The sequence below is a fragment of the Neoarius graeffei genome, chromosome 23, assembly GCF_027579695.1.
Source record: "Neoarius graeffei isolate fNeoGra1 chromosome 23, fNeoGra1.pri, whole genome shotgun sequence".
Classification (NCBI taxonomy): Eukaryota; Metazoa; Chordata; class Actinopteri; order Siluriformes; family Ariidae; genus Neoarius; species Neoarius graeffei.
The window spans coordinates 1650819-1675762 of NC_083591.1; the positions used below are offsets into that span (position 1 = coordinate 1650819).

Here is a 24944-nt window from a genome sequence, read left to right on the forward strand (position 1 = left end):
ATCGGCATTCTCTTAACCAGCTTTTCAATTAACAGGCATGTCTCATCAAAAGGTAATTAGTGGACAAGTTTCTTGCCTTCTTAATGCGTTTGACTTCAAACAGTAAATAGTAAATAAACATACAGTAAATAAATAGCCCTATTCAACACCACGACTGTAGTAATCCATATTGCACCAAGAACTGAACAACTCAGTAAAGAGAAACGACGTCCATCATTACTTTAAGACATGAAGTGACTTTTAATTCATAAAAATACTGAATCAGAAGGGGTGTACAAACTTTTGACTGGTACTGTATGTGTTGAGAAAGCAGGTTCATTCAACTCACCACCATGACGTAAAGCCAAAGACCAATCACTGATCAACAGCGTTTGTCATTTTAAATCATTTTCTTGGAGATGTTTACAGTTAATAAAAGCAAGTAAACATTTCCATTTCTAACTGAAAATGTTTTTTCTTCATTTACCCCCTTTTTTTTTTAAGTAATTTGCTGTGTCAATCACAATCAATCACATATCTATCACCTGTTCCCAGTGAGCAGGGGTGAAATGTGATTAGTCTGCTGTTTAAGTGAAGCCTTGTGCAGTTAAAGAAATGTTTCAGTGGCAAAAGTCAAGGTCGAGCTCAGCGTCAGTTTCAGTGCATCTACAGCATGCGAGTGAGAGACAGCGACAAACCTCAAGCACGTCAGAACACACACACAGCCTCACGTTTCACACACACACACACAGAACGGGATCATGGTCACAGGTTTAGGCATTTCTTAATTACTCTTTCAGGAATAAAACACTTGGGGACATGCCATTATTGGACAGTAATCAATGCTGGACAGGTGTGACAAAACATCCATCATCGCCCCGAAGTTGATTATTTTCCTATAAGTGCAGTTTTATGCTTCTTACACCTCAGCAACTTGCCAAAGAGTACTTTTTATTAAAGAAAAACTTTTTTTATCCATTTATAAGTACATTTAATGTTATGGAACATCTGCAAGTCACTTTATGAGTCCCTGTGAATGAGCCGTTACTATACAAACAATAAGGTATTAGAACGAGTGCATTAATTATCAGTAAACCTGTGATTTGCAGCTACACTACAATCAGAGCTGCCGTTCTAGAGAATTAATCAACACCTGACAGCCAATCAATCAGAGGGGGCAAAAAAAAGCTGACATGCTCCTAGGAAGTGATGGTTTCTGCTGTAGGATTCTGTCTTCATGAAGATAAACGTCCTTGTGAAAGTAAAGAGCTCTGAGCAGAGAGTGTAATGAAGTCAGGTTGCGACTGTCACCTTCAAAGTCAACTCCACCACCTGCTCCAGCTCCTGATCCTCGCCTCTGGACATTCAGCACATTTTTCACCTTTACCTTGGAGCAATCCTGACGTGAGGTACGTTTACACTGAGGCCCCTTCATTAACCCTGTTTTTCTGCCCCCCCAACCTGCCATGACAGGAAGAACGATGGCCGAGGGTCAAAGCTGCACATCTGAACTCACCTGCTGCGACCCGTCATGTCCTTAACAACCTGTCACCCTCAGGGTTTCAGTTCTCTCTCTAACAGCGCCCCTTACAGGAAATACAGAGCAGGCGGTGTTTATAAAGACAGCCTTCACCTTCAGGCTCTTATAGATGATCCAGGGGAGTGCAAAACAACACACAAAAAACAGCTTAAAATAAATGGGGCTGGTGCATTTAAGAGTTATAGGTTCATTTTTATTAAACTATTTTTAGCTCAGATTTATTATTTCTATATTCTTTATTGTGCGCTGATGCTGATAATCAGCTACACACGGTGCTCAAGGTGCAAAATAAAATAAAATCAGCATGACATGTTTAAAAGGTGACATTTTGCACTGGGCTTTTTTTCTACATGTTATATATCGATCACACACCTTTAAAGGACAAAAAGGACTCTTATCAACGTACATGAATATAGTTATAATTTTTGGACATGAAGCCACATCTAAGAGAAAGAAGATGAAAAGGGGAAGGAAAGAAAAGGAGAAGAAAAAAAAAGGGGGGGGGAGCCAAAAAATATAAGAATCTGATCAAGCTGCCAAATCTGAAGCTTCTTCTCAGTGAAGAAACTCCATTTTAAAAAAAAGTACAGCCATCACTCTGAGTTTGGAACGATTTTTAAACACAGAATCACAAACACATTATAAACCATGATTTAAAAAAAAAAAGTTTCTGAACACAAAGGTTCTTTATCAGTTCTGCTGAATGATGGGAAATTCCCAAGACAAGATTCACATCTTCACAAGTTCTCTCATTAGAAGTCCATCAGATGAGGAAATAAGGAATGTCCAAAATAAATAAAAAAAAACCACCCCATCAGTGGTTCCTCCACTCTTCTCAGGTTCTTCATCAGTTTCACTGAAAGGTGGAAACTCTGCCATGAAGAAGCTCCTGAGATGTGTGAAGAAACACCTCCAAGGTGTGATAGTTTACTGGTAGCTACATTCAGATTGTGGCTAAAATACAGAAGTAAGAAGATGAAGGCTGAACCATATCATCATCACCACCATTTCTCATTTCTCACATGTAGTGTTACATTTACTCTCACAGTTAGTTCCCTGTTGAAGTCATCGATAACGTTTAGTGCAGTGATAATCTGATACTCACCCTGGAAACCACAGAAAAGAAAAACAATCATTTAAATAATATAAGCTGTACTTTACTGTAAATGCAGCACATGTTTCAGGTTCTAACTCACAAGTGGTGTCAGGTATAAAGGTCTGAGAGAGATTGGAAACGTCTCATGGATGGTTTCTGTAACGGGAAAGTGAACATGTTTAAATCTCACAGCTGTAAAAATGAGAGAAAAGACAGATGTTGTGAGAGATCTGTACCTCCTTTAATCAGGTCACATGCCTTGAAATCCTCACAAGGACCCAGCGGATTGGATAGCTCCACCCACATGTCATTTTTGTATAAAACTTTCATATCCCATCCTACCTGTACCGGCGTGAACACTGAGCACAAACACACCAATAGGTTACGCTAATTCATCAATCATAAAGGTCAAGACTGGCCTTAGTAACTACACATTTATTTATTTATTCAGTAAAATAATATTCATATTTGCTGCAAATTTCAGTGTTTTATTAGTAACATTTACTGGAAACATAGTTACTGCTCTTAATTACACAGTATAATCATTAGTATAATGTAAATTAGCCTGCTAGCCAACTTAGTTGTATTGTCATAGCATGACATAATCTAGATTGCTAAGGAACTTAGCTACTGGTTTTAATTAAAAAAATTTTTAATACTTAGTCACGTTAACTACATTCTAACTGCTGGTTATTACACAATACATGAATTAGTCCAGTGACGTGAACTAGCATGATAACTATTATAATGTAACTAAGTTTAACACAATAAACTAGCTTGCTAGCAAACTTAACTGTACAACATGATGTAAACTAGCTTGCTAAGGAACGATTTCAGTTAGAAAATGTAATCGTTAGTCACATGTTAACGACATTATAACTACAACTTTTTTGTTTGTTTTTTTACACAATATATGAATTAGTCAAATGAAGCAAACTAGCGTGATGGCAAACGTAGCTACAGTCGTTATCCAAATCTTAGCTAACTTGCAAACTTTTGGTTGTAAATACATACAAGTCTAATGTTCATCATCTTAAACTTCTCTGGCTAATAAGCTGCTTAGCTAATGTTGCTAAATCAGGACACGTGCACACTTCCAGCTAGCTTATTAAAAATATATATTTAAATGTAATTTTTAAAGACCTGAGATTTCTCAGTGAATAAAAATGACATTAATGATGTGAATATTAAACTTACTGGGCATTCCTGTGTACGTCACATACAATTTGTTCTCCTCCAGAGTGACTTTCACTGACGTAAAAACCACCGGACCTGAAAGCAGTTTTAGTTCTTTACATCTGATATTAAACCATTAATCAATCACTTATTTCAGAAGAACACAGGATCTCCATGAGCTACAGTTATAACGTTATTTATTTAGGATCTAATTAGATGTATTTTTGAAATTAAATCAACAAGTCAATCAGAATATTCAAATAATATCCAGTGTAGGAATACATCACATTATTATAAATGATTATTAATCAAACCTGAAAACTGTTTACAAGCAACAGAACACAGTTCCTTTTTAATCTTGGAATTGTTATAGGTATTAAAATAAATAATTTTACACCATTCATTTTTTTTAATATTTGGCTAAACATATGGCTCCTGTATAGAATTTTAATAAAGGTTTTTAAATAAATATTGATACACATATTTTGTTTATTATACATTTTTATAAGTATACTGATGCTTTATTGTCTTACAATCACATTAATATCACTCTGTAAACATGTTATATTAATGTTACTCTATAAGTGTGAAGTTATAGATTAATATTACGGCCCTCTTACCCTCATATTCGAACCACATGCTCAGTGAGTTTGAGGAACACAGAAGCTGCTGTTCTGTTAAAGCCCTCACACTGAAACACACCACGACACTGACGGCCAGTCTGAGACGCGTTAAAGGACACGACAGCATCACGAACACTTTATAAAACACACGAGGTCCAAACTGAACTGCACCGAACATGCGGCAGTGAACACGGCCGTGTTCTGTTCCCAATGTGAACTGGGTTTTCCTGTAAATAACGCTGGAAATAGAAACAGGGAAGAGTCTGTGAGAAAGAAGGAAGTGTGGTGAGAGGTTCAGAGTGGATCACAATTAAATAAAAGAAAAAAATACATACACACTGTACAGTTTTATTTACAGGAAGTTTTAAAGGTCAGTTCAGTGAACAAGCAGCAGACTTTAAAAAAAAATTTTGTTTGAATGGAAAAATTGTGTTCCTGAGATGCATGTGGGTGGGGGAGGGGTTACCACACAGATACATCACACACAAAAATGGATGCCATACAAGAACTAGGTTTAGTTCCCTAAAAAACAAACCCACATTTTTTTAACCCACAAATAAGAAGCGAATCCTCGTTTTCTGCTAATAAAGGCAGGACGAGTCATCGTTTTATTCTCCAATGCTTAAAGATTCATCAATGCAAAAGTTTTTTAAAGGTGAAAAGTTGTTCAAACACTAAAAAACATCTTTCTGACATTTATTTTGCAATTGGATAAAAAAGTTTCCAAGGAGAACTCTGATGAAGAAACCTTAATTAACTTAGTTTTCCAAGACTGGAAGAGTTAAAGACGTTTTATTTAATATTAAAGCATATAAACAATTTCGGGGCAGCACGGTGGTGTAGTGGTTAGCGCTGTCGCCTCACAGCAAGAAGGTCCTGGGTTCGAGCCCCGTGGCTGACGAGGGCCTTTCTGTGCGGAGTTTGCATGTTCTCCCCGTGTCCGCGTGGGTTTCCTCCGGGTGCTCCGGTTTCCCCCACAGTCCAAAGACATGCAGGTTAGGTTAACTGGTGACTCTAAATTGAGCGTAGGTGTGAATGTGAGTGTGAATGGTTGTCTGTGTCTATGTGTCAGCCCTGTGATGACCTGGCGACTTGTCCAGGGTGAACCCCGCCTTTCGCCCATAGTCAGCTGGGATAGGATCCAGCTTGCCTGCGACCCTGTAGAAGGATAAAGTGGCTAGAGATAATGAGATGAGATAAACAATTTCCTCTTAACACCCCCCCAACACACACACACTTCAAGGTCAAGGCTTTTTTATTTGTCATTTCACCACAGTCCAGTTGGTGCAGTACACAGTGAAAACAAAACAACGTTCCTGCAGGAGCTCGGTGCTACACTAAACATCACAGGACTACGAATACAACATAAAGTGCAGCAAGTGGAAACACTGCAGACAACAAACTACACACAACATCCATATGTTTGACTCATACACACTCAAAAAGTCGTGTTCTTCAGGGATTCTTTGAATGGTTTATTAAGGGTTTTTAATGCCCTTTTTGAAAGGGGAAACATTCAGTTCCAGGGACACCGAACTCTTAATGCTTCCCTGAGACACAAATCACAGAACATTTAAAGGGTTCTACACCTGACCAAAGAGTTCCCTGTGAAACACTGACGGTTCCCCGGTTCTTCCTCCACAGCTCTATGCAGAACCTGAGAACAGAGTGCTTCCCCTATATGAATGGAAACGATCTTTTTTTCGGAAGCTAAGAACCTCTAATTATCCATTGAACCCTTTTCTATGAGGTCCATGTACCAAGTGGGAAAGCGTGTGGTACAAACTCTAAATTCTTGCTCTTAATATTTAGCCAGAGTGTTCTTGAAGGGTTCTAGTCATTGTAAAGTTCTTCACGGGTTCTTCGGATTGTTCAATTTTCTCTACTTATGAAAGGGGCTTGATTCAGAACCTTCACTGGTTTCCTCAGAGGAATGGAGAACGCTTAAAGGTCCTAGATTTACTTGTTTCACTAAGCCAAGATTCCTTACTGATTCAAAGAAACCTTTGAAGAACCTTTCTAAAGATTTTTGTAATAAGTCATTAATCGTGAAATTGTCTTGATCAAAGTTTTGTTTAGTTCATGTAGAAATCCAGCCGTGTTCAGTCTGTTAGAGGGTGTGGTTTGCAGAGCTAGTAATAATCCAGAGAACCTGCAGAACTTTGCACAGAGATCAAGAGAAGCACAAGATAGAACCCTGGACCCACTCCACCTAAAGAACTGAAGACCCCTCACACTGCTGCTGAACATCACACTGAAAAAAATGATCTCTTGTTGAGAGAAAATATCTTTAATATGGGTGAATTTATTTATTATTTCTTATTAGAAGTTTACTAGAACTCAAATATAAGATTATTTAGCTTACTTTGAGACGCTTTTACTAATTTCAAGCCTTAAATTTTCTTATTCTATTGGCAGATAATTTTGCTTCTTTCTAGAATTGAATGCTTAAAATGAGCAACATTATCTGCCAATAGAATAAGAACATTTAAGGCTTGAAATTAGTAAAAGCGTCTCTAAGTAAGCTAAATAATCTTACATTTGAGTTCTAGTAAACTTCTAATAAGAAATAATAGATAAATTCACCCGGGCGGCATGGTGGTGTAGTGATTAGCGCTGTCGCCTCACAGCAAGAAGGTCCGGGTTCGAGCCCCGTGGCCGGCGAGGGCCTTTCTGTGTGGAGTTTGCATGTTCTCCCCGTGTCCGTGTGGGTTTCCTCCGGGTGCTCCGGTTTCCCCCACAGTCCAAAGACATGCAGGTTAGGTTAACTGGTGACTCTAAATTGAGCGTAGGTGTGAATGTGAGTGTGAATGGTTGTCTGTGTCTATGTGTCAGCCCTGTGATGACCTGGCGACTTGTCCAGGGTGTACCCCGCCTTTCGCCCGTAGTCAGCTGGGATAGGATCCAGCTCGCCTGCGACCCTGTAGAACAGGATAAAGCGGCTACAGATAATGAGATAAATTCACCCATATTAAAGATATTTTCTGTCAACAAGAGATCATTTTTTGCAGTGCAGGAGACACAGTGATGCTCGAAAATCATCACGTTCCAGTTCTGGATTGAAGGAACATGTGGTTCTACAACACCTTTATGTGGTGGAGGAGATCAGCTCATCACTGCTGTTCCTCACAAGCATTGTAACATTTGAAGTGACAATTATTTCCCTTTCCTGGTCATCAGTGATGCTGAAAATAATGCGAAGTTGATATTCTCCCTGTTGGTCAAACAGAATGCATTAAAGTAAATAAAATAAAATAAAAATAAAAATCAGCAACATCAGTGATGGACTTTATTCCAGAAAAGTGGTGATGTTTTGAAGCAGAACTCACCTCAGCAACATAATGAGGTTTAATACGAAGCGATAAAGACTCACTGAGGGTTTCTGGAACAGAACAACCGTATTTTTACATTATTATAGTGGACAGTACGCTGTAAACAAAGTCCTAGTCAAGAGAGTCCACAGTTGCTTATACCTCCTTTAATGATGTGGCAGAGTTTTAAATCACGGCATGGTATCGGCGGCAGGAACTCCTCCACCCACAGCTGGTTTTTATAATATATAGCAGCATGATATCCAACACGTGCGATTGTGAACTCTGGAGGATAAAAGACAAGATCATCTCAAAATCAGCTGAATGTGAAAAGAGAAAGCTCTCCATTCTACAGAGCACTGTAGGAACGTATAAAATACATCACGATATTTAACACACGAGACAGAAGATTGTTCCAACTCTGCAGATGTCACTGAACAGATGAGGGCTGATGCACTTCTGGGCAGCGTTTAGGGGAAAAAAACCCACAACAAAAAACAGTTCACACATTTTGGACAAAAAATACAAATCAAAGTACACGTTAACGGTTTACCAAGGGGGCACAAACTTTTGCTCTCAACTGTTCTTTGAACAAAAATTGACAGTGAACAATGTCTTACTTGTAATCAATGTGTAGTTTGCATTTAATACATCCATCCCATTAGTGCAGGGTCCGACGCTGAGGGAGAAATGATGGAACGGCCCTGAGGAGCGAAGGGAGAAAATATTAACAGCAAAGACATTACATTATAGAAATAATAATCACACATACATCACACCAGTTTATTAAAGAGAGAGAGATTGAATTTTCTGGCTTTTGTCCAAAAGATCAAATTTACTTTGGTAAAAAATTACATTTTTTTAATATAATTTTAAAATCAGGATTAGATTACATTTTTAGTGTAAACACGTCTTATTTTACTTAAATTACAAATTTGTGTTTTGTTTGATTTCATGATTTTATATAATATATATATATATATATATATATATATATATATATATATATATATATATATATATGATTGAGGTGATTGTGTTCTATAAAAATAAAAAAAAAACAAAAAAAACACCCAAGTCTTTCCAGGCAAAACAAACCTCTCCCGGCAGCACTTATTTTACACCTATATGTTGATAATGGTAATATTTCTCAGTCATCAGCTGTCAGGTTATAGTCCTATAAAAATCCATGACCTTGAGTTTGACATTTCAAAGTCATTCAAGGTCAAAGGTCATGGTGCCAAATGAAAGCCCATATGGCACATCCTATAAGTTGATAATGGTAAATATCTGACTATCATCAACCGTTTTCGAGTTACAGCCCTCTGAAAATCTGTAACCTTGAGTTTGACCTTTCAAGATCACTCAAGGTCAGAAATCATGGGGCCAAATGAAAGGCCGTATGGGAGTTTCTATATGCTCATAATAGTAAACATCTGTCTATCAGCAACCGTTTGAGTTATAATGGAAAATATGTTATTTTGACCAAAAGGTTGACCTTTCCGATGACCTTGACCTTCACCTTGACCTGATTACCCCCAAAATTTAATCAGATAATCTACAGAACATTGTGCACCTACCCTGAAAATTTGAAGTCAATCGGTGCAGCCATCTAGACGCTAGATTATTAACACACACAAACCACACTAATTACAGTCCCTCACCCCGCTGACTCCATCGTGGACGCATTAAAAAAGATTAAATTTTATAAACATTCAAAGTAAAATCATGCAGCTGCAGTTCAAGAGCTGATAAAAGTTAATCAGCATCAGAGTGGGTTTTAAAAAAAAAGATAATTTTTAAATAAATATCACTTCAAAATAGATTATTGGAAAGGGTTTTTAGAATTGTTTGTACTTTTTTTAGAATAAATTCTTTAATTAAACAGTTGATTTCTGTTACATTATATCGCAGTGTGAATTGAAGCTAAACAACCAATCCCGCCCCCTTTCTTTTAAACCAAGGGTGCCAATACTTCTAGAGCTGAGCACAAGGTGAAATCTCTCCATCACAGTTTTATGTGTTTGATAAACAAAAAAATATTTCAATGAAATATAAATCAATATCTTATCAATGATTCCTTATAGAGATCATCAATATTTCACTCATTTTAAGTGACGTGTGTTTTAGTTCACATACACGTTAAAAAAAGAAAAAAAAACATTCTGTATTGTCACTCCATATTTGCATAAATTCATTTATACATAAATTATAAAATAAAATGTGACTCACCCTCATATTCTCCCCAAATGGTCAGAGAGTTTGAGGAACACACAAGCTGCTGTTCTGTTAAAGCCCTCACACTGAAACACACCACGACACTGACGGCCAGTCTGAGACGCGTTAAAGGACACGACAGCATCACGAACACTTTATAAAACACACGAGGTCCAAACTGAACTGGTGCTGGTGCGCGCAAAACCTACGACTTAAATGCCACATCGTGTGGGTGGGGTGGGTTTTGTTTTGGGTAAAATGTATTCAGGGGAAATGTTTTTAAGGAAGTGTGTTTACCTTTAGAGAACTGATAAGTTTGAAACTGCTGACAAAGGAGTTCTAGGTTTGGGTAATATGCAGTAAAACCTACAACAAAAATGCTTCATTATCGGATAAAATTGACTGTTAATTAAAATCACATGGAAATAGAAGCTTTTATAGCAAAAGTTCTCTAAAGTTTCACCAACTCTGAGCTCAAACTCTTAACTCAACAAGATCATTCAAGACCATTAACAAGCAAACAAAACAAACCACCTTCAACTTCAGCACACTAACACTGAACCTCAGTTCTGAGGTTTTTTCTACTTTTATCCACTAAATGGCAGAAGAGTGCAAAACATTTCACAGAGCCATCTGTGTGGAAAAAAGTATCTCGGTAAAATAATAACTAGATAGAACTCGACCCCAACGGCGTTGATGGGGACGCCTCCGTCTGGTAGACTACACGCCTTATTGTGATTTGGGGATGGACATTTGACCTCACAGTAATCTTGACCTGTGACCTTTTAACCTCAAAATCTAATCAGTTCATGTTTGTCCCCAAACGCACAAATGGTGAAAGTTTGGTGAAATTCCTTTCATTTGCCTTGGAGATATTGTGCTCACAAGGTTTTCGGAAAGACATTTGACCTCCCAGTGACCTTGACCTTAGACCTTTTGATCTCAAAATCTAATCATTTCATCTTTGTCCCAAAGTGCACAAATGATGAAAGTTTGGTGAAATTCCTTTCATTAGTCTTTGAGATATGGTGTTCACAAAGTTTGGGGATGGACATTTGACCTCACAGTGACCTTGACCTGTGACCTTTTAATCTCAAAATCTAATCAGTTCATGTTTGTCCCAAAGTGCACAAATGGTGAAAGTTTGGTGAAATTCCTTTTGTTAGCCTTTGAGATATCGTGTTCACAAGGTTTCGGGACAGACGCCCAGACGGACGGACGGACAGATGGATGGACAACCCGAAAACATAACGCCTCCTGCACCTTACGGTGGCGGAGGCATAAAAACACCACAGTTAAACTGCAGCAATCAAAAAAACACAACACAAATGAAGTTCTGAAGAAGTGGAAGTGTCCAAATTGAGAGTGTTACACTATCTACAGAAGGTGAATAAAACTGTTCCACTTGTTTTGGAGTCACAACGTCAATCTCACAGAACAGATCATGAAGACACAGGATTAGCAGATCATTCATGATGTTTGTAAAAGCAAATACTCGGCCACTCTTACAAACTGTATCTGATTACATACTAGTTTTATTTATTCTCGATCCACCTCAAGTAACTCATTCATTCATCCATCTGTTATCTACACTACTTATCCATCATGGTCATGGGGAAAGATGGAGCCAATTCCAGCTGACTCTAGGTGAAGGGCGGGGTTCACCCTGAGCAGGTCGCCCATCTATCACAGGCCTACATAGAGACCAACAACCATCACACTCACACCTCAGGGGGATTTTGAGTCGCCAGTTGACTGAATCTACAGGTCTTTGGACTGTAGGAGGAAACCAGAGCACCCTGAGGAAGCCCACACAGACATGAGAACATGCAAACTCCACATAGAATGACCCCAATCAGCAACAAGGTTCGAACCCAGAACCTTCTTGCTGTGAGAAAACAGCACTAAAATTACAATGTTAAATTCACTAGTGAACGTCATCAAAGGGGTTGGGTGTCCGAATAGTTTTGGAGCTACTGTTGTCTGTCATGGTCCTACCTGTGGGCTTCTCTCTTCAGGTAACATCTCCACTCAGCATTACCGGCCACGCCCGCACTCACTTCCTATTTACTTTCAGTGACTGTCATTGGCTGTTGCCGATCACCTGCTTTCCCCCTGTGTGTATTTATACTGCAGTTCTCCCAAGCTTCTTTGTCAGATTGCCTGCAACTCTCAGCGTGATAACCTGCTCTGTGTTCCTACTACTCTGACTCATGAAGCTATTCTGTTCCGTCTGCTCTCCAGCCCCGGTAACCTGATCTGCCTTCTGTCCTGTCAACTCTGCCTCTTGCTTGCCTCTCCTGTACCTTCGCCTGATCTCCAGCTTGCCCAGCCCTGCTGCTTGCCTGCCTCTCCTGCCTGGTGTGAGCAGTCCTGCCTGGAGCCCTACTCTTCTGCTCTGGTAACCTGACCCTGCATTTCTGTCCCCTATCTTGCTACCTGATTTGTGACGGTGTTCCAGCCTGCTCTCTATCTCCTGCCTGCTGAGGGACTGCTTGCTGGGCGACTGCCTGAAACGCAAGCGCTGTCAACCTACAGCCACAGTTCTCTGACTATGCCTGATCCTGTCTCTTCTTCTCAGAAGCTAAGCAGGGTTGGGCCTGGTCAGTACTTGGATGGGAGACTCCAGATGTCACCACCAGCCATCCCTGCCTCTCAGTCCTCCTGCCACTGAACTACACACACATTCTCCCGACTCCCTTTTCCCCTGTTATTATTAAACTGTGGTTCGAGTGCATTTGATCTCCTCTCCTGTCTGGTCTTTGACAGTTGTCAAGTTTCCATGTTCTAATTACTTCCAGCTGATGAGTTCAGATAATCAGTTAATTTCTCTCTCTGTGTACAGTTTAGTTAGTTAGACTGGTTTGTATTATTATAGCTCCTACAGAGACTAACTTGTGTTTTTACACTTTAGTTTTACTGCACTTTAGTGACGGCTCTTAAAGTTTCAGATATGATATGCTCAGTATGGTTTGTTCTGCTTTCGGTGTTGAGATTGTACAATTGTTTGAAACTGACTTTACTGGAATGCAATACAACACACACACACACACACACCACTCTAATATGGATTGTCATCAGACAGAATCGTGGCCCATGGAATAAAAGCCATGATAAATTTGGTCCAAATGAAATCACTAAAATATGACAATCTTGGAGCCTTACCTTTAAAATGCCCACCTCAGTTTCCACTCCACTAACTTTCTGTTATCCGACTTTATGACAATCACTTAATTAATATCCAAATACCATGTCATTGCACCTGTGTCCCCGCCCACTGCCAAAAATTACACCAATAAACAAAAGTCCAGAGGTGGATAAAATACCCAACTTCATTACTTAAGTCAAAGCACAGATCCCACTGGTCAAATGTGACTCCGATACAAGTGAAAGTTGGACAGTCAAATTTTTACTTAAGTTAAAATACTGAAGTATTTGCTTTTAAAAATACTTAAGTATTAAAAGTACATTTTATGTCAACGCATTGTTGTATTATTGCCACAATGCTTACAAAACCTAACGCCATTACCAAAGACAGAAATGTGAATTCACAAAATGAACGCATGCTGTGCATCATGGCGGTTTAACGTTAAGTCAGTGAAGCTCCACCCGACATGCTAGCAAATTCTCTTCAAACTTGAAATCATAGTGTAGCTAACGCTACTAGAAAAAAAGATTTCTACATTGTTTATTTGGTAAGATCTCATCTCATTATCTGTAGCCGCTTTATCCTGTTCTACAGGGTCGCAGGCGAGCTGGATCCTATCCCAGCTGACTATGGGCGAAAGGCGGGGTACACCCTGGACAAGTCGCCAGGTCATCACAGGGCTGACACATAGACACAGACAACCATTCACACTCACATTCACACCTACGCTCAATTTAGAGTCACCAGTTAACCTAACCTGCATGTCTTTGGACTGTGGGGGAAACCGGAGCACCCGGAGGAAACCCACGCGGACACGGGGAGAACATGCAAACTCCACACAGAAAGGCCCTCACCGGCCACGAACCCGGACCTTCTTGCTGTGAGGCGACAGCGCTAACCACTACACCACCGTGCCGGTAAGATTATGCTAAAACATATTTCTGAAAGAACTTCAGATAAGTTAACATTATTCATGTTAGCGTAACTGTTTTTACATACTAATGTTAGCCGTGGACAAGGTGATAGCAACTTGGCAGGCAAATCCATAGAAAAGTCATGTAACTAACCAGACTGCATAGCTACGTTTGCAATGCTATCGCTAGCTCTAAAAGCACAGACAACCTCACTACAAGCTCTCTCTTGGAATAAAAAACATTTATATCCCTCAGTATGCTTCTGCAGGTTGGACGGTGAGTTTTTGTAAGCTGTAACAGTTTTTGGCAAACAAAGCAAACATTTAAAACGAAATCAACCTTGAATCCTTTTAGAAAACTGAAACATGGGTTCATGGGCCATGAGTGCGTGCATTCTTCAAAAGAACCGCCTCCTTCCATTCTGCCATCAACTGATCGTGTTCAAACAAAGCTGCTGAGAAATCACTGAACTTGATTTTATACAGTCTGTGGATGTGACGTGACCCCAATGATTACTGATAGACTGTCTCAGTGTCACCTGGGGAAAAAACAAGCATGTTTTAGAAAAGAAAAAACATGTTTTCAAAACCGCTTCATAGTAATGAAGACCTTGATAGAAATGTAGTGCAGTGAAAAGTACAATATTTGCCTTTCAAATGTAGTGAAGTTAAAGTCATAAGTTTCCAAAAAAAAAAAACCTTAAGTACAGATACTCAAAAAGTGTACTTAAGTACGATACTCAAGTAACTATTTCATTACTGTCCACCTCTGCAGAAGTCAAATGTGACTGAAATACAACTCAAAGCAGCCATTTCAACAATCTATTGGACTTATCCGAGCAATATTTATTTGATAATATTCTCCCTGCTCCACTGAAACATTCATCACTGGTTTCTGATTAATTTAAGGATCCTCTTTCCTCTAGACCAGCTTAGAACGTGTATAAATCTGCCACTGATCAGAACAGAGCTGCTGTACAGCAGACAAACATCCGACCGACGGGTCACAAAAACACGATACACAAATATAGCTTTAAAAATAAACAACGGTTAACTGTTTGCTGAATGTCGCCATCTGGCGGTGAAACATCGCCACAGCGCCTTATAGAGCACTGAACTCAAACAGCTTCAGATCCCTGAGAGTGGAATCAAGTGGATTTGTACTGAAGGCATCAAAAAAATAATTCACAGAGACATGAATATTCCCTGTTTCAGAAACTTTTCAGTGTTTGTTTCCACAAAAATTAAAGTGAGCATCTTTAACAGCTGTAGTTTTGTATCAGATTGAGTTTTTATTGTTTGTTGTGTTCATCTCTCATTTTCACTCAACTTTTGAGTAAAATTAGTTTAAACTCCAGAAGAGAAGAGGCATTTGGGATTTCTTTCAGTGACCAAAACCTTTTTTTTTTTTAAATTGTATCGTGTAAAAATACTTTAGTCACAACCTGTTAGATGACTTAAGGACTGGATTTACATAAAACATTCAAACCATGTGTAGAAATAAAAATCATACACAAACAGGTCCAGAGCTGAAGCTAATGTTCACATCAGAACAGTGTTCGGTCTGAGTGATGTTGACTGTAGTATGGTTCTTGTTACCAGGTTGATTATTTTTGGAAATTGCTGATCTCCTGCTGGGATTTTCTCACACAATCTTGAGTTTATACAGAATGGTTTAAAAAAAAAAAATAAAAAGTTTAATTTTCAATCTCCCATCAGTGTGAAGCTGGATTCAGTGCTCTGAGCTGCAGTAAGTCAGGAATAACACGCAATGAGCAATCACAGGATAAGAGGAATAAAATACTGCCTGAAGATTGATGAATGCTGAGGGGTTTTATGGCTCCATTTAATCTACAGTTTAGTAAACTGGATTCTACAACTTGCGACATTGTCCTTTCATTCCTCATACTTCAGTAATGCGCTCCATTTTTGAGCTGTTGGTGCTTCTTACAGAAGAATGATAAAAGAATTTGCCAGCTGAACATCTTATTTTCCCAACATTTTAAGAGACGACTCATTGGTGTAAATACAAATGTAAAAACCCCAATTTAAAGTCAATCAAACCCACATTCACACTTTGCTGCTGCAGGCATCAGTTTGATTTGTTAAATTTTAGTATAAAATTATACTAAAATCAAAAAGTGAATTATATAAAGTAAAAATTGTCATTAGCCTTCAGGTAATTACTAATCACACTTTTCTTCCCCTCCCAGTACAATTCACTTTCAACACCACATTCAGGACAGCGCCCCCATGGTGAAGTCCTGTATAATATCCCTCAAGTTTTTTTCCAGGAGCTCCACTGTTAGAAAACACTCCTCTCAACGAGGACAAGATGGGAATAAATATTCAAATATTCTCCATTTGCTGCATCTCCCCTGCTCTTCACCTTTAAGCCAACAGAAACCAGAATCTCTGCTGATGGAGGGGGAAAATTAAAAAAAAAAAAAATCAAATTTAGAAAAATCAGACCAACGCGCCTTCAATCCTCCACACTGCAACACCAACTGCAGCCACTAGATGGAGACTCAAAGGAAAAGCACCGTACAGCACATTAGCACCTGAACAGGTAAGAAAGACAGAAGAGACTGTGTTTGTATTAAACATTTATTTTCCATAAAGTCAAAAGATGTTCCAGTAGACCTGAAAAGGGAAAAGAAAATCAAAATGAGTAGTGTTCACATATTTATTTATAATATACAAACTAAACCTCAACAAAAACCTGGATTTCATTCAAGAAAAGCAAATCAGATTTAAAAGAAAATTTTAAACAGACTGATCTGTAAAAGCTCCCTCTCTCTCACACAGCAGAAAGACTCGAGCTCAGGATTACAGCTGAGTAGTTGTGGACTTTAATGTGTATTTAGTTATTTGTTATAATTTCTGCTGAACAGACGGAAGCATTTGGAAAGACAGTAAAGTCCAGCAGCTCATCTGACTGAAAGACCTGCTGGAGTTTATTTGTGCCTTTTTTTTGAGGTGCAGATGATGGACTTTTGGCACAGATTATTTTAAAAAAAAAAAAAAAAAAGCTATTAATATTAAAATTGACTCAATCACATGAAAAAATCTCAAGAAAAACAATTACAATTTTTTTAAAAATGTGTATTCCAATGTTCACTGCTGCCAATAATAAATGAAAAGCAGTAAGCGTACACCCCCCACCTGCTCAGCCTTTAGTTCATCCTCCTGATGAGTCGGTTGATCAGGTCCTCTCGGTTCCCGGCGTCTCCTCCCTCCACAAAGTGCGTGGTCTTCTTGTTCATGCCACCGCGGGGAGACGACATCTTGAAAGGCCACAGGAAGTTATTGGCGGCTTTGAAGTTCCTGCCGACGGTGTAGATCTCATGGATCAGATCTTCCATACAGATGATTCCATAGGAGCCTGGAGAAATCAAGAGCAATGTTCTCCAATTACACACGACATTCAACCTGCACGACGTGTGTAGCATCTCCACTTAAAGCACCAGCATGGTTCTGTGTGGAACTCGTTTAGGGCCAGATCAGAAACATCTCATCAATAAGTTATTTGTATTATGATATAATTTACCTAAAAAACATCCAGCAAAACAGCAGCGTTGAAATTAAAAACTTAGATTAGAACTGCGACTCAGTTTGTGTCAGTCAGTAAAATCAACCAACACCAAAAAATAAATATTAAAATCAGCAGCTTCCTTACAAAGTTTCAGTACAGGGATTAAATCTCAAAACAGGCCAACCCTAAACCCCTCTCCTTTATACTTGATCATAATTACATCACTCGTATCAGCCAGGTGAGTATTGTGAACATCACGATTTGGAAAATATATCAACTTTCCTCCAGGAACGAAGAGGCAGCTGCTGGGTTTTTACCCCATGAACACATCAGTGAAGAGTCGGTGTCTCACCACGACACAGAGAACAAAAATCTCAGCTCATCTCATTATCTCTAGCCGCTTTATCCTTCTACAGGGTCGCAGGCGAGCTGGAGCCTATCCCAGCTGACTACGGGCAAAAGGCGGGGTTCACCCTGGACAAGTCGCCAGGTCATCACAGGGCTGACACATAGACACAGACAACCATTCACACTCACATTCACACCTACGCTCAATTTAGAGTCACCAGTTAACCTAACCTGCATGTCTTTGGACTGTGGGGGAAACCGGAGCACCCGGAGGAAACCCACGCGGACACGGGGAGAACATGCAAACTCCACACAGAAAGGCCCTCGCCGGCCACGGGGCTCGAACCCAGGACCTTCTTGCTGTGAGGCGACAGCGCTGAGAACAAAAATATTCTGGTTTTTTGTATTAGTTTTACGACAGCAGGAGACGGCGGCGGAGGAGCAGCAGACACCGATCTCCCTTTTCCACCAAAGCAGTTCCAGGGCTGGTTCGGGGCCAGTGCTTAGTTTGGAACCGGGCTTTCTGTTTCCACTGACAAAGAACTGGCTCTGGGGCCAGAAAATCCGGTTCCAGGCTAGCACCAACACTCTGCTGGGCCAGAGGAAAGAACCGCTTACGTCAGCGGGGGGGCGGAGTTGTTAAGACCAACAACAATAACAAGACCGCGAAAGATCGCCATTTTTAAGCGACGAGAAGCAGCAGCTGTACAAACGCGAAGTCATCCATTATTATTATTGTTGCTGCTGCTTCGATATTCGCGCTAAGGTTTATGCAAATGTAGCGCCGTAACTGACGTATACAGCGACGTAACTGACGTGGCTCCCCTTAGCACCGCGAGCTATGGAAAAGCAAACTGGTTCTCAGCTGGCTCGCAAGTTGAACGAGTTGTGAACCAGCACTGGCCCCAAACCAGCCCTGGAACTGATTTGGTGGAAAAGAGGCACGAGTCACAGGTTGGGGGAACAAAGCCAAAAATACACCAGAAACAAAAAGAAAGCACCTTTAGAGTTTGTTTTTAATTTACCTTCCTTTCAATCCTGCCACTTTTGCGGTTTTTAAATTTTTCCATTCTTGTTTTTCGCACTATTAATGCACAATCACCTGTACAAAGCGCAGATGTTTTTTTTTTTTTTTAAATCGTGAAAATGTCCCTCTTTATATCATATGTGCGGCTTCTTTTAATTCTATGTTGTATAGCGTTTTGTTTGCTGCAACATTATTGATCCCAAGCTGGGAAATTAAGTCAGTCAATCCATCGATCTCCAGAGTCCCAGAGCAAACACACAGCGCACACGAACGCAGCACTGGAGCTCACAAACGAGGGGCACGTTTGCGACCCGTTTAAGAGTTCGGGTTATGGTACCGTGACCAAAGAGGACTTTTCTACAGGAAATAAATTCCATACAGTTTTCTCCTCTGATAAAGTTTTACTCTTTCTTGACTGTAAATCTTCCTCCACACTCCGTAACTTGTCCTTTGATATGATAATTTTCACGATGAATAAATGAATATGCAAATTAGCCTGATCTCCCCAGCTGGTATGAGTAAGCTTTACTCCTTTCCTCTGAGCAAAGTGAACGCCATCTGCATCAGTGTGTGTGTGAGATTTTTACCAAGGCTTTTCTCGATGAGCGAGTTGTCCGTCAGAGGAATGCGCTGCTTTCTGATCTTGCCGTATCCGCGCTTATAGATGAGCTCACGCACAGACTTCAGGTTGGGGTACCTGAGGGGAAAAAACACACACAGGTCACTTTATTACACCTGATGTGGTCTCTCTCATACACACACACACTTCCCCTTCAAGAAATGCCTGCATTTATACAGCATTCTACCCAAATTAAAATGTAAAAAGGAATTGTGCGTCACCCCCAGGCGATGTAGGGCTCGGCGATGCGCAGCATGTTGATAGAGGCCTTGTTGAGCTTGACGAAGACACCATTAAAGATCTGACGCAGACGCAGCAGCTGCAGAACCTTGCGCACTTTAGGGCTCACACCATTGATACTGAGGAGTAAAAACACACACAGTGTTAACGCTCCATTTCCACTCGTTTATTATTACAGTTCGAGAGTGAGGTGGTTTCAGTGAGACTGGCTGATTAGCAGAGGAATCACCACGGTCGATATGACGGGGAAAAAAGAGCTGCATCATTAACCACCACGTTACAGCAAGGAACAGTTCACCCAAACCATCACTGCACCAGCCACGACCATAACATCTGGAGCACTAAACTTTTACACCTGAGAAGAGCCACACTCACGGCTTACTTTATTTCTGCAATTAAAGTCGCATACGAAGCAAAGCAGTCAAAGTTTTGGTGAAATGTTCCCCTTAAATGAAAGCGTAACCTCCCTGTCGAGGTAACCCTCACCCTCTGATCCGGATAACAAAGGCCAGTTTGGGTTCAGCAGGGACGTAGAAGTTTCCAGCTTTGCGAGCCATGCGGTTCATTCGGATCTCCTGCCTGTACATCTGCCGGTACTCTTTATGGTAAAACTTTGCTCTGGAGTAGATCAGGTACCGGGTCATCCTGCGGTTCTGGAGACAGACACACACACAGTCAGAGCACCACTCAGGTGACTTAGATCTATAAAGACAACTTGACGAAGCCCAAACCTTCTTCTCGACCCGCAGAGCCTTGACCCGAGCCGCCTTGACAGCAGCATAGCGCTTCCTCTTCTTTAAGAGGCCTTCGGGGACTGACGGAAGTTTCTTCTCCTTCGTTTCTTTCTTCTCCTTTCTCTCTTTCTTCGGCTTCACCTCCCTCTTCGGCTTCAGCCCTTTCTTCGGCTTTGCCTCCCTCTTCGGCTTTGCCTCTTTCTTCAGCTTTGCCTCCTTCTTCGGCTTTGCCTCCTTCTTCGGCTTCGCCTCTTTGGTCTCCTTCTTCTCTCTGAAAATAAAAGACACGACGTCAGAGCAGCGATTTGACCGTTTAAAGACCACAGCTCATCAGGAATAAAGTTTTGGCACTCACGTCTCTAATCAATAACATTCTTGGACATTACATCAGAGTAACTAACATTAGCGTTAAGATGCCTTCATTTTAGTTTAATATACATTTCACTTTATTCTACATTTGTGTACTTTTATCTTTACGCATACCACAGCTTTATATAAAAGCCAAAGTGAAGATATGCATACTATAAATATTTCCAAACAGACATTCATCTGTTTTAAATCGAGATCTATTTCAAAAGCTAAAAAAATATAATCCAGTATTTCCCCCAATCATGCATCACTGCCCCTTTAAACTACATTTAAACTTCTTGGGACTCCAAACCCCCACCAAGACCATTTCTTACAGATTGATTAATTAATTAAGCAACTTATGGTGTTAGATAATAAAAAAATAAACAATTCCAGGACGGAATTAAAGGAGTTTAATGATCTGGTACAAAAACTCCACATGCAGTGTGATGACATGCTGCAAAATATTAATAAGCAAGAATCTAAATATTTGGTTATGTTTCCTTTACAGTGACAAAATAAAATGTCCCCTATTAAATTAAATTAGTTAATTAATTAAACAGAATATTGCCCAGTACAGGTAACCTTCCTACCGAGTCTCCACCTAACACAGGTGTAATGTCCTGACCAACACACTACTACAGAATATTAATCAGTATCCTAATATTTATTTTACTATAACTTTATTCTGTATTTTTTTTATCCCAATTGAAGCCTCTCACGAGCTCCAGGCCGGGTCGCATCATGTTGCTAATGCTACACTGATCCAAACACTACCGTCTTTAACATTAACTTTTACACACTTTATACTCAGAATCCGCCTCTAATATCAACTTTAGAACACATAGGGGTGTTTAAACATTATTCCCCATCTGAAATTGATCTCGAACGGACATCACAGACTCCGATGGAAGAAGATTTAACCAACAAGACAGTCGACTTACGTTTCACCCGCCATTATGCCCACGGTAAAAGAGGGTTTTACGCATGCGCATAAACGCCTTATAGGTTCACGCACTTCCGGTCAGGATAAGGTAGACTTTTATATCGCCTGAATTTTAGAATCAAGGAATTTAGTTTATTTACGAAGAAATATGTATTTTTAATAATCCCTTAACATTGAAAATCGTTAGTTGACAACGAAAAAAGGGCATTTTCTTGTAAAAAACACGTTAGTTGTTTGTGTAATGCTAATCTGGCATCAACAAAACGCCAAGAACTGATCTCAATGCAATACTTCTCAAGTTACTGGCAATAATATGACTTGGAAATCATATATACACAAAGGCTTTCTGTATGTACACAACCTTGCTAGGTTGCTAACGCTAACTCTGAGTAATAAAAAAAACATTATAACATTTTAGCAGTGAATATTACCAGAAAATATTATTGCGTGACACTTCAGATGAGTTAAAGAGGAGCGGAGGATTCTGGGAAATGAAGTTTTCAGACTCTTAGCATAAACTGCGGCACAATCAGGAAAATATTCATTTTACATAACAAAAGACTTGAAAACGTAGAACAAAAGAACACGTATAATAAATAATCAGTGTAATGTAAGCTCTGGTAATCAATTTCAGTCTGAAAATTACTAATAAATAATTTTTTAAAAGCCTTTAAATTAATTAAAAACATGTCTGTGATCAGGGTTGCCAGATTGGAATATTTGACTCCTATTTCAGCATGTTGTTAAACACCCCATCCCCCCCCCCCCAAAAAAAAAAAAAATTATAAAAACAAACCTTTTCTTTTTTTCTCCCTTTTAATCTTTTCAGCAATATTTTAAAGCTCTGGAGCTGTTTATTACAAAAACCAAACAAATAAACAAATTATAGCTATATAATCTTATTATTGAAAGGTATCAATCGGGAGAGGGGACAAAATTTATTAAAGGTGTTTAATGTATCATTAAAATAATCTACTGTATTGTGCACATACAGTGTGGGCTCTGGGTATAAGAGGGCATTAAATCCTGTCTACATTTTTACAAACTAATAATAATAATAATAATACAGCCGGCAGCACGGTGGTGTAGTGGTTAGCGCTGTCGCCTCACAGCAAGAAGGTCCGGGTTCGAGCCCCGTGGCCGGTGAGGGCCTTTCTGTGCGGAGTTTGCATGTTCTCCCCGTGTCCGCGTGGGTTTCCTCCGGGTGCTCCGGTTTCCCCCACAGTCCAAAGACATGCAGGTTAGGTTAACTGGTGACTCTAAATTGAGCGTAGGTGTGAATGTGAGTGTGAATGGTTGTCTGTGTCTATGTGTCAGCCCTGTGATGACCTGGCGACTTGTCCAGGGTGAACCCCGCCTTTCACCCGTAGTCAGCTGGGATAGGCTCCAGCTCGCCCGCGACCCTGTAGAAGGATAAAGCGGCTACAGATAATGAGATGAGATAATACAGGCACACTACAGCAGAGGTTCCCAACCCTGATCCTGGAGAAACCCCTGTCCTGCATAAGAGTGTTTTCTCTGCTCTCAACACAGCTGATTACACTAATAAGTTAATTATCAGCCCTTCCTGAGCTGAAGTGGGCGTGTTCGAGCAGGTAAAACATTCCAGTGTGCAGGACGGGGTTCTCCAGGACCAGCATTCGGAACCTGATGTTCTGATAAGAAACAGGTTGAAGTTAATTTTAAAGCTAGATTAGATAATTGAATCACAAAGCTGCGCACATTTGTGCAGCCTGAGCGGTGTGCAGGACTGCGCAAATGTGCGCAGCTTCCCGATTTAAACTGTTTTTTTTTCTCATCCTTATACTTCCTGTTTCATGGACTGTAACGGATTTGCTTATTTAGTAATTTTAATACAGAATTTACTTTGAAATTACAATCAGACACTCCCAACGCCCCCCCCCCCCCCCCCCCCCAAAAAAAAAAAAAAAAAACCCGGATCTGCGCGATTCAGGCGGCATCCGCCAAAAGGCGCGCTGTGAATATATAAAGTTGTATATATCAGACAGCCTTTAAAGTTTGATGCAGTCAGTTTCAGGCTTTGGAGCAGGCTTTGGCAGTTTCAGGCTTTGGAGCAGGCTTTGGCAGTTTCAGGCTTTGGCAGCCCTGCATAGTCACTTGAAAATGCATCTTTGTCCACTTCGTAGGGGTCAATTCCCCCAATCAAGGCCAGTTTGGCTGCATACCGTTGTTGTGAGATGTCGTCTAATGCAGCGGTTCCCAAAGTGGGGGTCGCGACCCCTTTGGGGGTCACGGAGGGACTCCAGGGGGGTCGCGGAGAGACGGGACTGTTTGCATGACACAGAAAAAAAAAACGGGCATTGGAATGTTTTGAATGGCGTCGGAATGTTGGTAATGCGTCAGCCGGCAGAGAGTCATTAAATCAGTCTATAGAACCCAATCACCCCCTTTCACTCCATAATCGCTCCCCGCCCTCCAATATGAATTTCATTCAGTGTATAGCTGCCACGGTCATTAGAATTCAATTGCTCCCTTTCACTCAGTAATCACGCTCCGCCCTTGAATATTAATTCAATATTAATTCGATATTGTTGTTGTTATTAGCAAACCCTCCTCCTGTGAATACAAACTGTATAAAACAGGTCCCTATTTTGAGATTCAGAACAAAACATCGGACGGCGACTTTATGACAACATGGACAAGTTTCTACGCGTGCTTCCTACAAAACGCAAGGCTGCTGCACAGGACGAGTTCCCATGCACTTCGGCAGCGAAAAAGATAAGGCGGTATGATGATGCATACATCGAAATGGGCTTTACGAGCACATTGGTGGGTGGTGAGGAATGACCGCAGTGTGTTCTCTGTCTGAAGACCAAATACAGGGTAAAGTTGAACATTGAAAACGAACTAAGGGTGGCGATCTCACAGTTATCACCAAGATTTGAAAAACTCTGTACTGAAAAGCAAGCACACACAAGTCACTGAAAAAATATTCTGATGTTCTGTGTAATGTTCTGTTTTATTATGATGTGCAATGCTCTTTTGTGGATAAAGCTCTTTTGTGGATAATGCTCTTCTGTGAATAAAAAATAGCAACTTTAATATCCGTCTGATTATTATTATTATTATGGTTATTATTACTACACTACACACTGCATAATGGGTGGTGGTGGTGGGGGGGGG

At 40.2% G+C, this 24944-nt stretch overlaps 1 protein-coding gene and 1 non-coding gene across 2 annotated transcripts; both read right to left on the reverse strand.

Annotated features, from left to right (window-relative positions):
* Positions 1-16596: 16596 nt before the first annotated feature.
* On the reverse strand, positions 16597-21868 carry rpl7 (ribosomal protein L7). Its single transcript, XM_060905579.1, has 7 exons — positions 21799-21868; positions 20504-20777; positions 20259-20425; positions 19754-19891; positions 19501-19610; positions 17169-17388; positions 16597-16646 (listed from the first exon to the last, which is right to left on the reverse strand). Exons 1-6 carry the CDS (start codon positions 21810-21812, stop codon positions 17180-17182), a joined length of 912 nt encoding a protein of 303 aa, XP_060761562.1. The 5' UTR covers positions 21813-21868; the 3' UTR covers positions 16597-16646; positions 17169-17179.
* LOC132872008 (small nucleolar SNORD12/SNORD106) lies at positions 19960-20048 on the reverse strand. The gene has a single exon (XR_009651373.1). It is a non-coding gene; the product is annotated as a small nucleolar SNORD12/SNORD106 (small nucleolar RNA).
* Positions 21869-24944: the final 3076 nt, after the last annotated feature.